At 25.5% G+C, this 18,398-nt stretch overlaps 1 protein-coding gene across 1 annotated transcript in view; it reads left to right on the plus strand.

Moving 5' to 3' along the window:
* Positions 1-17,389, plus strand: part of LOC122716003 — an 86,007-nt gene extending 68,618 nt beyond the window's left edge. Inside the window, exons 5-6 of the mRNA XM_043938673.1 lie at positions 8,468-8,582; positions 12,464-17,389. Of these exons, the coding sequence (XP_043794608.1) occupies positions 8,468-8,582; positions 12,464-12,580 (232 nt within the window). The 3' untranslated portion in view covers positions 12,581-17,389. The remainder of the gene's footprint in view (positions 1-8,467; positions 8,583-12,463) is intronic.
* The last annotated feature ends 1,009 nt before the right edge of the window (positions 17,390-18,398 follow it).

An 18,398-nucleotide genomic window follows, 5' to 3' on the forward strand; every position in this document is an offset into this window, starting at 1 on the left:
GGATAAAATTTTTTTATATTTTCTTTTTCTAAAAAAAAATTTATCTAAAGATTGAAGATAGATAGATAGTAGTTGAATAGAGAATTGGAAAGTTTAAATTGTTGAAATTTTTTTCCATAACACTTGTTACTTTTCTCATATTTTTTTTGAAGTTGAAAGAACGAGTTTTGAATAATAAATTGTGCGCACTATTCGCTTTTCCACTGGAATTTCTGTGACGCATAAAATTCACACATTTTTATTTCTCCATTTTTATTGTATACATTATCATATGCATCCAACCAAGAAAATCGAACTTATAAATTTTTTTCGCTTTTTACCACTGATATGACTGACAATATTTTTTTTTTTTTTTGAAATTTTAATTCAGCAATATTTTTTATTCGTTTATTATTTTCTTTATTAAAACAATTTTATATTATTTTTCATTAATAATGTTTTAATATAAAAAACGCGAAACGATACACACAATTAAATATAAAGATTTTAAGATAATAATTTTTATTGTATTTTTAAAAACCTAAATCTGAAAACTGAAATAAAAATTAATAAATAAACTTTGAAATATATTTTGTATTATTAAAATTGTTTGAATGAACTTTTAATATGTATTTTTATATTATAATATATGAATGTACATTCGAGTCGCATGAATATCGTTAAATATATAATAAAATAATTTTGCAAGTTAACTCTGGATTTTGTTAATGTCTCGATGATATCCGGTGTATTTTCATATGAAATCCAATATAAATAACTAGATCAATAAATAGGTAAATAAATAGGTCATTGTTGTAAAGATCAAAACTGTATTATTTTTGTCATATTATTTTTAAAAACTTTTAATTAATTTTAAATAGAAAAAAAGAAAAAAATGAAAACAAAAAACAATTTAAAAATACATTAAAAGTTTAAAATTAATTAATTAATTTTTCCTTCATAATTTGTCAATTTTCAATTTTCAATTTAAACATAATATATAATTTTCATAAACAATTAAAAATTCATTATATTTTTAATTAATTCATTAGATTTCAAAACAACTATATAATCTATCATTCAATGAAATGCCAAATTCTTTATATTACGTTATTATTAAAACTATTACGAATTTTAATATATTCAAAATATTAATGTAATTTTCATGTTTGATAACATCGATAATTTGTCAAATCTGATTAAAAGTTTCATTGATATAAGAATTATTCAGAAAAAAACACAATATCCTTGTCTATATATTTTTGTGATTTTATTATTCAGAGAATAGATTGTTTTTTCAATTTATATTTTATATTATCTTTTTTTAAATAACGAATTGATTGAATATATCTTAGTTATTATTATACATATAGTGTATGATATGATAGTTACGTGAATATTTTTCTATATAAAAAATTTAATTAAATTTTCTCTCTCTCTCTCTCTCTCTCTGCCCCCCCTCCCCCTCTCGTTCACTTTGGCGCCCATTTTTCACGTTATCGTAAAGTATTTGATTAATTATTCTTTGGAAACATTTTGTAAGAATTAAAAAATATTTAATAGAAGAAATTTTAGAAATAATTATGTAAGAATTTTTAAAGATTTCATTTAAGAAAAGAAAAAAATTAGAAAATGTTACAAAGAATGTTTTGAAAAATTTTTATAAAATTTGTTGTTTATAGATATTTTCCTCTGACACAGTTTCAACGACTTCGTTGCTTTTGAACAAATTATGAATTAAGCATAGAAGACATAGGACAGAGATGGGTTGAAAGCATTCCCTTTGAACGAGTTATAACATTAAGCACATTAAACGCAATAGGACGTGCATAAAAAGATTTAATGTAAAAAGAGCATGCACGTTGGAGGGTGCAATTCAATTTACGCGATAAGAGTGTTAAGAGAACGCCGTGTTCATACGGGATGTGTTTCAAATCCTTTTTTCCTCTTGTCCGCTCAGTCCTTAACATTCTCGCTCTACCCGCTTTTTATCCCCTCCATCATTCTCTTACTCTTTACGCTGACTATTTTTCGCATTTGTTTCTTTTCCTTCTATTTTTGTTCGTCTCTCCTGTTTTATCTATTTCATCTTTTCTTCTCTGTTTCACTTCGTCCCCACTTCTCTTTTTTTTTCATCTTTTACATTCAATTTCCGTATTTTACTTTTCCTGTGGTTGGTTTCCCTCTTTTCGCATATATCGTTCTTTTTTTATCTAACTTTTTCTAATTCACTATTTTATATTCTTCTATTTCCTTTTTTTGAATTTTTCGTTGTTTTCTTCTCTTTTTTTTTTACTTAAATTTACTTAAATTTTTCTATAAGATTAGAAAAGATTGGAATATTTACTCTACTGGTAAATTGGAACTTTTTAAAAAAATTGATATAAGAGTGATTTTACAATAGAATATATTTGAAGTAGAAAAATAAAAATGAGCTTAAAGATAAAGTACAAGTTCCATATATATTCAATCTTAATATAAATAACAATTTTTGATTTTTGATTAAAATTTTTGATTATTTTCACGAAATCAGTTATTTTTTTAATTCTTTATATATCCTATTTTTTTTTATTTCTTTAATTATAGACGATTATTTTTAAAATAGTTTGATAATATATTTACTTGTTATAATTAAGTGTTTTATGAAATATTTCGCTTATTTGTGAATAGGAAAAAAATAATTTATTATTGTTAATATAAAATAATAATATTATATGTTAGACTGGAAGGAAATCCAATTTCTAGTTCATATTAATTGAAATAAATTTTTTTTATTTTTTTAGATCTATTTAAATATATCATTTTATATACTATGAGTAAAAATGATTATTTATAATTTTTATATATAGTTTATATATAGTTAATTTATACATAATAAGATAAATATAAATATATATTAAAAATAAAAAAATAATATTTATTAAATATTATAATCAGTATATTCATATTAATAAAAATTTCTGTTTAAGAAAATCAAGATTTTTTATTATTTGCATAAAAATTTTTGAATGAAAAAATATACTTTTTCAAATAATTAAGATAAAGTTTCTTAAATATTTTCTTTTTTGTTTGAAATTTTTATCTATAAAGAGAAATATATGAGAATTAAGTTAAAGCTAAATTTAAATCATTCAATGGATTAATTTTCCAAAAAACGAATGATTTCTTTTCTATACGTTTTTTTTTTACTTTATTCAACCTTTAACAGTTAATATATTCTTATAAGTATATATTGCTTATATCTATTTGACAAATTTTTCTTTTCAAATTTTTTTTTATTTTTATATTTTATTTTTTCCTAATATCTTTTCCCTTATATTTTTATTTCAAAATTTTGTTATGCTTTTATGATTATTATTTTATATTATTTGTAATTATGAAATTTTTTGAAAAAAAGAAACAATAAGCGAATCAAGTCAATCAATATTTCACTTTTACATTTTAAATAATAGTTATAAATTTTATAGTTCTATTTTAAAAAGTTCCTTAATTTTTCATCTTCTCGTATAATATCCTTTCTTCTATTTTATTCTCTATATCTCATTATTAAATGATATCATTCTCATCCTATTATTTTTTTGTTTCCACTTACAATTCTTATGCTTTGTTACGATATTAATTTATCATTCCTTATCACGCAGTTTAAAGTTGTAAATTAATTTGCTTACAACTTTGATCATCTCATTTTCCATTTCATTTCTCTTCTCTTCCTTATCCATCTTTTGTTTCCTCTCTTTCCCTTTTCTCCCTCCTTTTCTTCGCTTGTCCTTAACCCCCTTGTCCGTTTGTCTTTTTGTCAGCCCCCTCCTCTTTCGACTTCTTCCAGTGGGTGATGCACAATTTCAAAAGCTGCAACAGACCGTGACGGAGATAAGCTAATGACATTACATTCTATGTACAGGCATCAGCGTGAAAAGCTTCCTCTCTCGTGTTTACATGGCTTCGAAAAAAGAAATAAAAGAACAAAAAAAAAAAAAAAAGGGAACGCGAAACGGCTACGATGTGAACGAACGTATCGAACATTGCGTTTCATTCGCTTCTTCTCCCTCTCTCTTTCCGAATTCCAATATTCTTCATCAAGGATATCAAACGAAGAATTATTTTAATCTCTATCCAATCTATAAATCGCTAAAATTCTTCGTTTTATTTATTTTTGTTACTTTTTTATTCGTTATATTTTTTTCATTGTTATTAAGTTGAACGAAGTTAAGTTGAATAATAAAATTCCATCTGCAATGTTGGACTAGAAGATTTTTAAATTTTCGTTATTAAAGCGGAATAAAAAGAGATGGGATTTTTAATATTTTGCATTTTTGCTGGATTCGTAAACGAGCTTCATTCAGTTGAAACTTTAATCTCGTCGATCTGGAAATGTACAGATGCGCAAGTCTCTTTTTTTTTCTTTCTTTAATTTTTTTTTTTTTCGAATGAATATTTTTTTTGAATGAATAATATAAGGTTTGTCACGACTTATTATAATTTGAATAAGTTTAAATATTTTTTTATAGAAAATTAATGAAGAGATTAATATAGATATTTCAATAAAAATAATTTGAAAATGAAAATTATTTCGATTAAATTGTTATTATTTTTATTTAAATTATGAAAAAAATTTGTTTTCGAATATAAGATATGAAATTGAACTTAAAAGAAATTGTATGTTGATATAAATAACATTAAAAGAATAATGAATAATGAATAATAATTAAAATATATAATAATTAAAATAACATGATATAATGTATATTTATAATCATAAATAGAAATATTTATTATTTTATAAAAATTATTACAAAATTAAAATCTTAAAAATTATTTCTAAGTATATAATTTTAAGAATTATTTATATAAAAAATTTTATTTATATATCAATAATACTTTTAAGCAATGGAATTTAACGTTCAATCTGTTACGTTTTGATAAATGATAACCGTCTAGTATTCTGGAATTCTGATAGGAAGTTTTATACCAAAAGAATTACCCATGTCTCATTTTGACGTCGATTTATAGCACTGCAGTCACCTGATGTATTGTACTAACCTTGCGTAAGTCCGTTTTCAAATCAGTGTATTCCTTGTCATTCAAATTTTTTCCTTTGAGTTTTGAATTTTTTAAATAAAATGTTAAATCTTGAAATTATAATACAAACAATCACCAGTGAATTTTTTCGATAATTATTTACGAAAGGATACTGATTTTAATGATTTTGAAATATATTATCAAGCTTAACATTTTGAATCACATTCTCTATATTATCGATGCTTGCGAAATATTTTACAAAAAACTATAATAATAATATAATTTATAATTTTTATAATTATTATAATTATATATAATTTTATAATTTTATAATATATATTTTATAATTTTTATAATTATAACAACGTATGCCTTGTATATTAGTCGGATATAATAAACTAATCTAACTTTATTTTTTGTTTATAAAATGAGAATCGATGTAAATCCCTCGAATGAAAATTTCATATACAATATAATAATCTGTATTAGATTTAGTATTATAAATTTAACATTATTAATATAATTATATAAATTTAACTTAATTTTAATTTTATATAAATGTATCATAACTTGGAAACTAAAATCGAACAGCGGATTAACATGTATAGGGAAAAATCATGTCTTTGGTAATATATTTCGTTATCGTTGAAATCGATAAGGAATATTTTTTTTTATAAATAATTAAACACATATATTATATGTATTATTTTTATAATTAATATTTTGTTGGGAAAATGCAGGATTTTACGTATTGATCGATTTTCTTCGAGAAAGGGAATAAAATTTGAAAATTCGTGGCAAAGTGATAAAAGATTTAACGACTTTTCAGTTAAAATCGTATAAATACATTTAATTAAAATTGAAATACGCTTCCGTGCAATTTTTCTGTTGATGTTATTTTCGCATGAGATACTTTTCACCACATTTTACGCGAAAATGTTTCTTTCTTTTTGCAGGCGAAAATTGCAAAAATGTTATATGTTATATGGCGGATACGATGGATTTGTAATATCGTAATAAATGCTCTTAATTTAAAATACATGTATTTATAAAAATATACATAATATATTTATGACAAAATAATTCTATATTATATTATATTATTTATTTCTTTTATATTTTTTTTATTTATTATTTTAAAATTATTAGTTATTATGTTTTATGAGAGAATTTTATTTATCATTATGTTGTTATAATAAGAAAATCATGCAAAATATCCTTGTTTTATATCAAATAAAAAAAATTCTCAGTTTTAAAGAATAATTAACTAATAATATACAATTGATTTTATATTCCATTTAAAATAAAAAGAAACTCTTGTATTTCTTTTTATTTTTCATATAATGTTTTTTAGAATTATTTTAAATCTCAATAATTATTCATTTAATTGATCTGGTATAAATAATTACATCAGTCATCAGTTTTATTGTGAATTCCATTGATTCGTTCATATTCAATATTGAAAAAAATTAATTAATTCAACATTAATAAATATTAATTTTATATTAAAAAAATACAATAAGTTTAATAATTGATCAAAAATTTTAAAGATATATCTAATGAAATAAATCACATTTTGTTAGTTAATATACATATGAATATCATATAGATCTTTGAAAAAAATTATGTTTGTTTTAATTATATTAGTCCAAAATTAAATGAATGCATGGTTTAGCTTATTATAAATTAAAACTAACAAAATAAATTATTTTATCGCTTAATATTTATTAATATTTTTAATAATATATTTAACTAATAATTTAATAATAATATATTTAACTATATTAAAAATTAAATGAATACAAATTGTTTCGTTTTCGATTAAATATTTTCGACAACAATATTTTAAATTTTTTAATTCTATAATTTTTGAAATTTTTGAGATCTAATGATGTAAATATAAAATACATAGATTTATCAATACATTATAAAATAATTAAAAATTAAATAATTTTAAAATATTTATTACAGAAATATTTAATAAGAAAAATTCAAATTTATAGAAAATAAATTAATTGTTTTTAAATATTATTTCAAGATAAGTACATGTTCCAAAATTAAGATCTATTAAATAGTTTAAATACTAAATGTTCTGTGTTCAGATTATTTGAATAAAAATTTTAAATAATCGATATAATTTTATTATATTATAATCTAAATGTATGTAAATTTAATATTTTAATTTTGTGAAAATTTAATATTTAAAAAATATATATTACTTTTTACCAGTTTACGTTATAAATTTTGCCAAATGTAATTTTATCAATAATTTCAAAAATGTCCTTTCAAAAAGTAATGCAAAATGAATTAAACATTGATTCAATAATGGAAATAGATTAAACGCATCTACCGATTTGTTTTACAATCACGACCATGATGCGTTTCACTCGAGATGCACTCGTTGCAGAACGTAATATCATTTCGCGCGTTGCATTTCGTTCTGCCGGAAAATTGAAAGAAAAACAAGATTCGTTCATAAAAAAGAGACGAGTGTCAAAGAAATTCCGAGGACGAGAGATCTCTCGATTCGCTTTTGGAGTTTTAATATTCACGTGTATGCTTATCTCTGAATTATATCTATCATTTAGACATGAAGATATAATTTATGAAAATGCATGCACCATAAAATTACTCTAATTATTAATATCTTAGTAGTTTGTAGATAATTTAAAAGTATCACAAATTAGTATTAATACTTTAATATTTTTTTACGAATTAATTTTAAACATTGAAAAATTATAATTTAATTCTTTTATCGATATTGTAATTTTTTTTGATTTAATTCTTTCTTGATAAACTTTTTGGATGATAAAGTTTTTATTTTGTTATTTGCTATTTTAATATTTTATTACATGAAACTTATATTTCTCATGTAATGTTAACATAATAAATATTAATATTACATAATAAATTTTAACATAATAAATTTTAATATTAAATGAAAACTAACATCAACAACAAATTACTTTTTCTGTAGAAATTTTGCTATTTTGGTTTTTGATTTTAAGACTTATTGATTTATTTTTCTATATTTAATTTAAATATTATGTAAATATTTTGGACACATCTGTTATTTTTAAAAAATCCTATTATAAAATTCTCAGTGACTTTATAAATTCTCTAAAAACTCTATATAAATTTTCGAATCATTTTACGAGAATCAGATTTAATTTTCAATTATCGGTTATCAGTTTTTGATAAAAATAAAATCCTATTGTACATTGATCTTAATGATGATAAGCAAACAAAAATAATAAAAATATGATATAATGATGACAATCTGCCAAAAATAAAAATTAAAAAAAAAAAAAATACATTATCATTCTTATCGAAAAAACTTTCGAGAGATTTTTCAATGAAAAATGGTTTCTATGATAGTATATATATATCCAGATTTTGTTAATCGAGTTTGTAATGCGAAGTTTGTAATACAAATAACCAATTTAAGAATTGAATATGTCTGTTGCAGTGGCTTCAAGGAATTTTTGGAATGCTCACACCATACGGTCCGCCGACAATGTGGCGATGACACAGCTCGATTTGCAAAGGATTTCCTTGACAGAATGTCAAGTTCGCTTCTCAGGGTAAATATTTACCACTTTTGCTTCGGCAGAATCTGTTGTCACCGTAACGAGCTATACGTACGTTCCATCGTGTAGTCCTTCAGCTATGTCGAAATTGCTTAAAATATATATTTATCGATTTAAATCAGTGAGTAATACACGGACATACTGCATACCGTTGGAAGAAAATGTTCCTCCATTTCTTTATAAAAATAAAATTGATAAAAACTGCAAGTTTTTTAATTTTTTTTTTTTTATGCTTCGAATTTCCTATTCTTTTTTTTTATGCTTGGAATTGCCTGTTCTTTTTTTTTTATGTTCTTGCATGTTTATTACGTATAAAATAAATGTTTTTTCAAATTCATATTTGTGCAATCAAATTAAAGATATCTTTTGCGGTAAGATATTAATGTAATAAGTTTTCTTTATTTTTGAATGTCAGCAACTTTTGCACTTTTAAATTTTTTTAAAAACAGCAGAAATTCACATGATTATTATTCTTCGTTAAAAAATAAAAAATTTGATATCTTTGTAAAGTCAATTCTAAAAATCAAAACAAATACAAAAGTTAATATACAAAAATATCGATTAAAGTATAGTTTAGAAATAATAAAAAAAAATATGATATCTAATTGATTTTAATAATTTTTAGATATATCGTAGAGGACATAATTTTAAATAAGATTTTTTTTTATACATACGAATTGCCATCCGTTTTTAACTTTCGAAATATTTGCAAAAAAAAGAAGAGGTTAACAGAAAAATTTTTTCACGAATATTCAGCACATAATAATTTATATATATATATGTACAGAATAACATTTTTTTTAACAAAATATCGCTTTATAGAGATGAAATTAACGCTCAAAGTTTTGATGTGTTTTTTTTAAATATATCATCTTTGATATAGGGAGCAAAATTTTTTGAAAAATATTTTAATTTTTAGTGTTCTATCATCTTGTTGAAAAAAAAATTCTCACACAAAATTATATCGAAACGCGAAAAAAAAAATGCTGAAACTTTGGAGATTGATTTCATTGCCTCAAAGAGATTTTCCATCAAAAATATTCCATACTGTATTATAATTTTAAAAATATAAATTCATTGTACTTTACATGTATTCAAACTTTAATTAAAATCAGAATTATCGGATTAAATGCATTTCGTTATAAAGTAATACATGATAAATTTTATGAATGATTATATTTATAATATAAATAGAACTTTATAAATAGAACTTTAAAAGAAAGGAAATAATTTTGTATATTTAACAATTTAATAATAAAAATGATCTAAAAATTTGCAAAATCATTGATTTAATACTGATTAATTATTTAATTAATAAATTTTTAAGACTAAGATTAACAATGTTTATATTTAAACATATTTATTAGAATAGAAAATTTATTATTATAAACATCATGAAATAATTTTTAAATAATATAAAATATTTTTTTGATGTATGCATTTGACATGTGCCCAATTCTTTATAGATATTGTTGTATTCAATTCTTTTTCGAAATTTCAGACATTTTTCTGCGAAAAAATACAAAAGAAAAACTAGATGAACTGAAAAAATTGTCAAAAGATTCAACTTATAGATAAAACAAAAATTGTTCCGTATTGATTGACAGATTTTTAGTATTGGACAACAGTTGTATAGTCGATATTGTACGAAAAATACGAAAACATTTTGGTCACGGTGTGTTATATATATAAAATTTTCATTATATTGAATAAACTAAAGATAGCTTATATAATAGAATAAAATTATTTACTTAAGACTTTAACTGTTTTTTCCCAAGCTAAAAATTAAAAAAATTATGAAACTTTGAGGATATTTATTTTTTTTTGCTTATATAAATATATATGATACAATTTTCTTTTTTGTTGCTAAAAATCACTTTAAGGGGATGAAATCAAAATTGAAAGTTGATTATTTTTTGATTTTACGTTATATATAATTATATATAATTCGCAAACTATAGAAAATACAGAAAAAGTTGTTTCTTTTCATAAGGAATATCGCCTGATAAAATTATTAATTATTTATATATAATTAAAAATAAATTACAAATAAAAAGATTAATAATTCTTTTTTTAAATTTGTTTTTCAACGTGAAGTTTTTCATCAACATCCTAAATAATTATAATATATAAAAAAAATAGAATAAATATTTTTTGTTATTAATAAATACAGCTTTATTATGTTGCTGATTTTCGTTGCTAAATATTCAAGAGTAGAAAAAAAGAAAATAAAGAAAAAAAACTTATATATAATTATTTTATAAGATTTTTTTATTTTTAATGTAGTCGTAAAATTTCTTAATTTCTTTACATATCAGATAATAAACGGATTGAATAAAGAGTGGATGAAAGCATACAAGTAAGTGAATAATATTATAAATTATTCTTTATGATGATAAAATCCTTCAAAAAAATATTGTAAACATGTAATAAAAATTTGTTGCAACATGCACATCGTATAATAGCATGATGGCCGTGTTCTTGTTGTAAAAAAGCAAATTTTATTTTCAGAATTATTTTTAATTCTCATAAATATATTCATCCTCATATCATGCGTAAGCAAATACGTCGTAATATTTTGGTGACAAAAGTTGATTATGAATGGCAGATTGTAATTTAATGATATTATTCTATGCATATAGATTAATGTCATAATTATATAATACAACAAAATCGGAAAATTTTCTTCTATATGTGAAAATCATATACATCAAAAGATTACATCATTCTTGTGATTTTCTTCGATATTTTAAATATTTCTACATGATAATTAGACGGTATTACCATATAATACCTATCCAAGGATCCAATAATATAATATTCTGAGATCCTGCATTTGTTAGATAAACATTTGTTAATTATTTATTAAACAGTTAATTTTTCAGATATGGAGGCCATATCATGATAAAAATAAAGATTGTTCTATATATAGATCGAAATTAACACTTTATTCTTTTAAAATAAAAAGCGGAGAAACAAATTTGTCGAAAGCCAATATTATTAAAAATATAAGTATAATAATTAGTAGCGGCTATATATATTAATTATAACGGCTATATACTATTGCTTTTTGTTCTTTGATGTATAAAAATATAAAAAAGTTTGATGTATTATTATATTAAAAATGAAAAGATCTTTTAAAATAGTTATATATATAAATTCCTTTTTTTTTATTCCATATTATCCAATGTTTAATAAAAGACAGAAATATATGATATAAATTTTTGAAAATTTAGCAACGAAAATAATATAACAAAGCTTTATTTATTAAAAATAAAAAGTATTTATTCTGTTTTTTTATATCATCGCACAATTAAAAAACTTCAAACATTTTTTTATTTCTTTTTTTTAATTATATAAACAATTAATAAATGTTTTATCAGACGATAGTTCCTATGAAAAAAAAGCAATTTTTGTTCAAAAAAATTTCTTGCATTTCTTATAGTTTGCGAATTATAAAAAATTATAAAAATCGAATAATAATCGAATCTTTCAGGATTAATTTCACTCTTTAAAACGATTTTGAACAGAAAAAAAAATTACGTAATATATACTTACATATTTTCAAAATTTTACAATTTTTTTAATTTCCAAGATTTTTCCTTGTAAGAAATAAAATATACTATCAATATACCGAGAAATATACGATATGCATATACGAAACACTATGGAATGACAATACATTTCGAAAACATATTGTACAATCATCGACGTATACACAATGTCAATATAACAAAAATGTGAATTTCCAACGAGAGAAAATTGAAAATTTAACTTTTATCGATACTGCACGAATTCTTGTGTACGAATATCGAGAATAAAAGAGATCCTTCTCGAAATCGATTAACCTTTACGTAATTTTCAAATGATTGCAGGTACACTGCGCTCCGTATACCGACGAGGTGTGCACGATCGGAAATAGCGGGAACGTGTACAGGATTCAGGCTATAGTGATCGTGGTGGTGGCGGTGCTCGCGACATACTTCACGTAAGCGATTAAATGGCACTCGTAGCCGGAAAAAGGGGACGATTTCCGTGCATCACGAGCGTCACGATGCTGAAACCGGGGGCCCTCCGTTCGTTCTCCGCTTCAGATTCGCCAGAGTATTTTTTTATTTTCCAACGAGCAACCAAGGAGAAAGAAAGGAGATAGAAGATAGAGAGAGAGGAAAGAGAAAAAGGAGAGAGAGAGAGAGAGAGAGAGAGAGAGAGAGAGAAAAGGAAGGGGGAGAGAAGAAAGAAAGAGGATGGAAAGAGGCACGTGCATGCGAACTCTGAGTGGGTCGAGAGTATTATAACTGGAATGCGGGGAACGAGGGATAAAAGATGAAAGAGGGAGATGAAGAGGAAAAGGAAAAACGAAGGAGACCGGTGGAAAAAGTTAAGGAAAGCGAATAAACTGGTTGGACGCGATCAAAGAGACGGCGAGAGGAAAGTTCGCCACGTTTCTCCGCACGCGAACTTCCCCGTTGCGTTCGTGCGGCAACTGTTCTCTTTGACACAGAACGCCCGGGGAAAACAAAGAGGAGAGAGAGAGAGAGAGAGAGAGAGAGAAGACGTGCTTTCGGACACAGTGACGAGCTTAATCAAGCAATCAGAAGGCACGTGCGCCTAGAATTGAACGTGTTCGTTCGATACTCATCGCTGGTTTCTACCCACTAGGGTTCTCTATGCTTGAAAATCGATGGAACCACACAAGTTGGATCAATGGCCGAGTTGGAAGGGGAGGAAAAAGTCAACCGGCTGGATCTAGTCGTGCCGTACCTTGGTTACGTTAGCTTTTATTTATCGAATAGTTGCTTTATTTGAGTATTCGTCATCCGTAGCAAGAAAGGAGAAAAAAAAGAAAAATTAAAAAAAAAAATTCAGCTTGGAAAAAATGTGTCTCGTGTGACAGGGAGAGAAAGAGAGGGAGAATGAGTGTGTGTATGAGAGAGAAAGAGAGAGAGAGAGAGAGAAGAAAGCGTGGATACATTTTTATCAGAGGGAAGCGTCGAATGAACGAATTCGAGAATGTTGAATTCTATTTTGAATTTCGTTATCGGAACAATAGTGGCACTAGGAAGGAAACAAAAAATATAAATCGTGATGGAACGTAAAAATGGAATTTTTTAAAGTGTCGCCAAGTGTTCAATTGTCAATAGCACGAAAAAGTGTTTTGCTTTCTTGAAACGGGTTTAACCTCAAAGTTAAAGATTAAATTCTTTTCTTTCGATAATAATCCACCAGAAAAAGGAAATGAAGAAATACAAAGGAGAAAGAAATGCGAATTTATCGACAAAAAGTGTATCCTCGACTAGTCGACTAGTTGCCATTTCTGTTTTCAAAGCAAATACGATGAAACGAGCTGTTGGGATATTGTGGAGATAACACACAATTTTTCTAACTAATATTAGGTGTTTCTGAGGATCGGACACGTCAAGGAACCCAATTAGCACGAAATAGCGACGAAGCTGTGGGGAATCAAAAAGAAATCGCACATCACACGATAATTCGAAAATTTATTCGAATTATTTCTCTAATTTCGATTTTCTGTGTTTCAAAGATCTGATCTTTGAAAATGAACATCGAAACAATGAAACGGAAAATCGTGCTTCCACCTATATATACTTAAATGACTATTATTAATAAACAAGAAGACTCGATCAAACTTTTTTACTAAACTACTAAATGTCTACTACTAGTCTACTAAATGTTCGCAATAAAATCAACAATCATACAGAAGAGTAGACTTGAAAAGAATCGAATCGATTCGTATATTCTAAAGATTACGAACTGCGCGATACTTTAGTCGCGGATAATGATACAACACACAGTATTCTCGTTTAAGGAAATCACCGACAATGGAACGAAACGACGTACTCGAAATAAATCGTGAGATACTGGGATATCAAAGAAAATCGACAAACGAAGCCCTGGCATTTCGTTATAGAACGAGTACTTCATTTTGTCTCGTTAGAAGAGAGAAGCTTTATTGGAACGAGCATCTCGTGTACAGTGCTGTGCAAATGTTCAAGAAAGAAGGTGAATTAATCGTTGGAGAAGAAAGAAGAAGAAGAAGAAGAAGAAGAAGAAGAATCTTTGGGAAGATATAGAAATGGCAAGGGCTTGGTGAAAGATTTTCCTGGAAGAGGGAACAAATTGTAAGCCGGTGAAAACGCGAAGAGAATTTGTTCTGGTCTCGAAACGCGATTTCTACTAGTTAGAAACGGCTTTGAATGATCGAACATTGATCAACGAAGGCTCGATCAACGAAGAACCGTTTCGTCGATATTTTTCATCGACCTCGAAGAAACGCCAATAAAATTATACTGCTTCAGATGCGGAACATACTCTAGATACGCGATTGCTTATGCAATCGATACACCGCATAATCGAGAGGCGGAAAGTGACAAGCTACTGATGATAGTCTGCAATCGCGTACGGAACTATTTCTATGAAGATATTCCATCGAGATATGCTGTTCTTCTTAAGAAATTTCTATGCCGCAGAAATATCAGCAATTGTGCTGTTACTATCTTTCTGTTGAATACTTTCAGATAATTTTATTAGATTACAATATCTTTAGAGATATTGATTCTTCTCTGTGAAAATCTTATAATGATTCATAAAGACTTCTTTCGAGATTACCACTGAATCACAAGAAGAATATCAATGGAAATTTCGACCGATATTAAGATAACTCTATCGTTGAAGAGTTGTCTCCAACACTTGATTTTATCATTGGCTTAGAAAATATCGAGAAAGAGGTGTTGCGTAAAATCATAGTCATTACCTGTGCACCCGATTGTAGAGTATATCGTGGCTCGGAGGTGAACTGGAAGAGAAAAAGAAGAAAGAGGGGATGACGCCTTTTCAATAGGATGGAAGAGGACGCTATTCTTTCCGTGTTTCGGCTATCGCCTGTAAACAGAGGGAAGAGTGGTGGCGTGAATCTTCAAGAGGTCGATTCTTCTGTTGAAAAAGAATTAGTTCCAGTTTAGTGGCTCGGCACAAGTTCCATCAGACAATGGTAGAGATATCTCGACGGCCTTTTGAAAGCCTAGGAAATAACTATCTAAAGTATTTTTTGAAGTATAAGTTTATAAAAAAAAATCCTTAATCTTGTTTCTTAATCTGTTATAATTTATAATGCAAATATTTCATCAAAGAAATCGATAAATGTCGATAAATTTCAAAAAAATATATAATATGAGTTCTTTTATGCACTAATTTTGTGATTATTGAAAGTGAAAGAAAAATATTGTTTTTAAATTAATACTATGATGACTAATTTCTATCTAAAAATATTGAAATAATAGTATTGCAAATAAATAAAAAAGGTGTTTTATAAAAATCGTTAAAGAATTTATTAAAAACAATATTATAGATACAGCTTTAAAAGTTTCTAAAAGCTTTCTGAAAGCTTCGACAGTTTATAAATGTTAATTCATACAGAAAAATATAAAGAACAATATATACATATATATACTATAAGTATTTAAAAATGAACATTTAAATAAAAAAAGTATATAGTGAGACAATATTTAAAGAAATAAAAAAACAATATCAGTAACCACAATTAATTCTCAGACATAGTTTATCAAATTTGCACTGAATTATTGACTTTAACAAAATTATACATCATCCAAACAAATATATCATCGTTCACATTGTTAAAATAAAAAAAAAACGTACGAATTTTAAAATAAACAAGTAACATCAAAAAACGAAATAACATACAAATATCTCAAAATGAATTGTTGTTACTCCTTACCAAGTTTGCTTATGTAACCAACAAGAGAGATGAGTTGAATAAAAAAGAAGAAGAAGTGAAAGAAGAAGAAGAAACGAAAGAAGAAGAAAGAGAGAAAAGAAACTCTAGAACATCTTCCACTTCATAGTAGAATTGTTGGTCAGTTGCTTTAAAAGCATTCTGTTACATTGCCATATTTTAGACGGGAAAATAGAAGAATGGAATAGGAGATAGGAGAGAAATGGAGAAGCAATAAGTTATAGGATCGATTTCGTTGAAGCGATATTATATTGCCTCGATGAGAAATGGAAGTTGTGGAAGCGCAGGTGTATCGAACAATTGTGTAACATTGTCTTTTCACATTAAAGGAACGTTCGTTCTGTTTTTAAATGATTCTCGCGCGAAAATAATACGAGCCATCGTAAAACACGGAGAACACGTTTCTCGGAGAAGTTCTCTAACTTAGTTTCGAATAGTGTGTCTTCCATTCCTCGAAATTTCAATTTCGGGGATTAACACCTAACTTGTTTGAAAACTTAGTTTTTGCATATTATTATATATAAAAAGAAAAAAAATTTGAATGAAAGATCGATGGGATTGTACGAAATCGTTCAAATTATTCAAACAATTTAGACAGAAAAGAAGCAAGAAAATTGATCGCTTCTCGAAATTTTTTTCATCAATGATGAAGGAATAGCGAGTTTAATAATCTGGACAAAGCGAAAAGCGAAATTGAAGATGCGCATGGNAAAAAAAAAAAAAAGACAAAATGAATCGATGTTAGCTGCCGAAGAAGTCTGATTTTCGTGCACGTGGAGTCTCTAATTCGACTTGGAACGTTCTACATGGCAAACACATGGAATTCGAGAAAAATTATTTTCATTGTCGCGCGATTACACGTGTGACGTGTTGATGAAAAATTAAAATTAAAAGAAAATTTTGTTCCTTTTCTACATAAATTGTTTAAAATGTGATTTTAAATTATAAATGTGATTATACACGGTTTAAGAAACATCGTTCACGATAGCGTATGTACCATAATTTCTCATTATTAATTATTATTTCGTTTTTGATCCAATTTAAATTAATGATATCATTGCCATTTTTACACTGATCTAATATTTTTAATAATGGAATGATAATCGTATGTAATGTATTGGAAATTATATATAATTGGAAAATATAAAATGTGCTGAATTGCACATCACTGTGAAATTGCAATGAAATCTCGTTGCTCATTTGAATTGGATTTTAAATCAATTTGTCACGAAAATTATTAGTAGTTAATGTATAATGAGAATATTTGATATATTTTATTTTTTAAATGATTCTCTATTTATTATTTTAACGAAATAGCATTTTTGCTTGCCAGTAAGTTTCCATATGGAATTGGAATAATTTTTAGTGATCGATGTTCATTAATTTGTCAGATACATTTTGCAGATAGTTTTATATACACGTAGATAGAAATAGATACATATATATAATATATAACATATGTCGTGACGCAAATAATTGGTATTAATTAAGCCAAATTTCAAATTAACATTCGAGATAAATATACGATTTTAGAATTCTTTAACAAATCCTTTCCATAGTTGAAAATTAAACATCAATTTAATAAAAATTTTCCTCAATTGGATTATAGAGAAACTAAAATGATTAACGTATTGTTCGAAAAATTTTTAATTTTAGGATTAAAATATATGATTAGTATGATTAGTATTTATCCTTCAAAAGATTAAATAATTAGCTTAGGTTTACGATTTAATTTTCCAATATAAAAATCATTATTAAAAACAAAAAAAAAATATTCAGAAAGAATACTGTAAAAATATAGATATAGATACTATAAATATAGATAAATGGCGATATCTAATTTTCAAGAACACTTGCTATTATAAATTGAATTCGATAGAAACCGTATAGTATCTCACTGGTACAAGAGACGAAATCTGGAATTTGGTTACATCTCACATATAGGTGATATGTGTAATTTATGCGTGTTTCCATCATGCGATAAGCCTTGTGACATATCTTGCACATGACAAATAGTTGCCAACATCATTAATTCG

This window comes from Apis laboriosa, unplaced genomic scaffold (assembly GCF_014066325.1).
Source record: "Apis laboriosa isolate Shangri-la unplaced genomic scaffold, ASM1406632v1 scaffold41_cov147, whole genome shotgun sequence".
In the NCBI taxonomy this organism is placed as follows: domain Eukaryota; kingdom Metazoa; phylum Arthropoda; class Insecta; order Hymenoptera; family Apidae; genus Apis; species Apis laboriosa.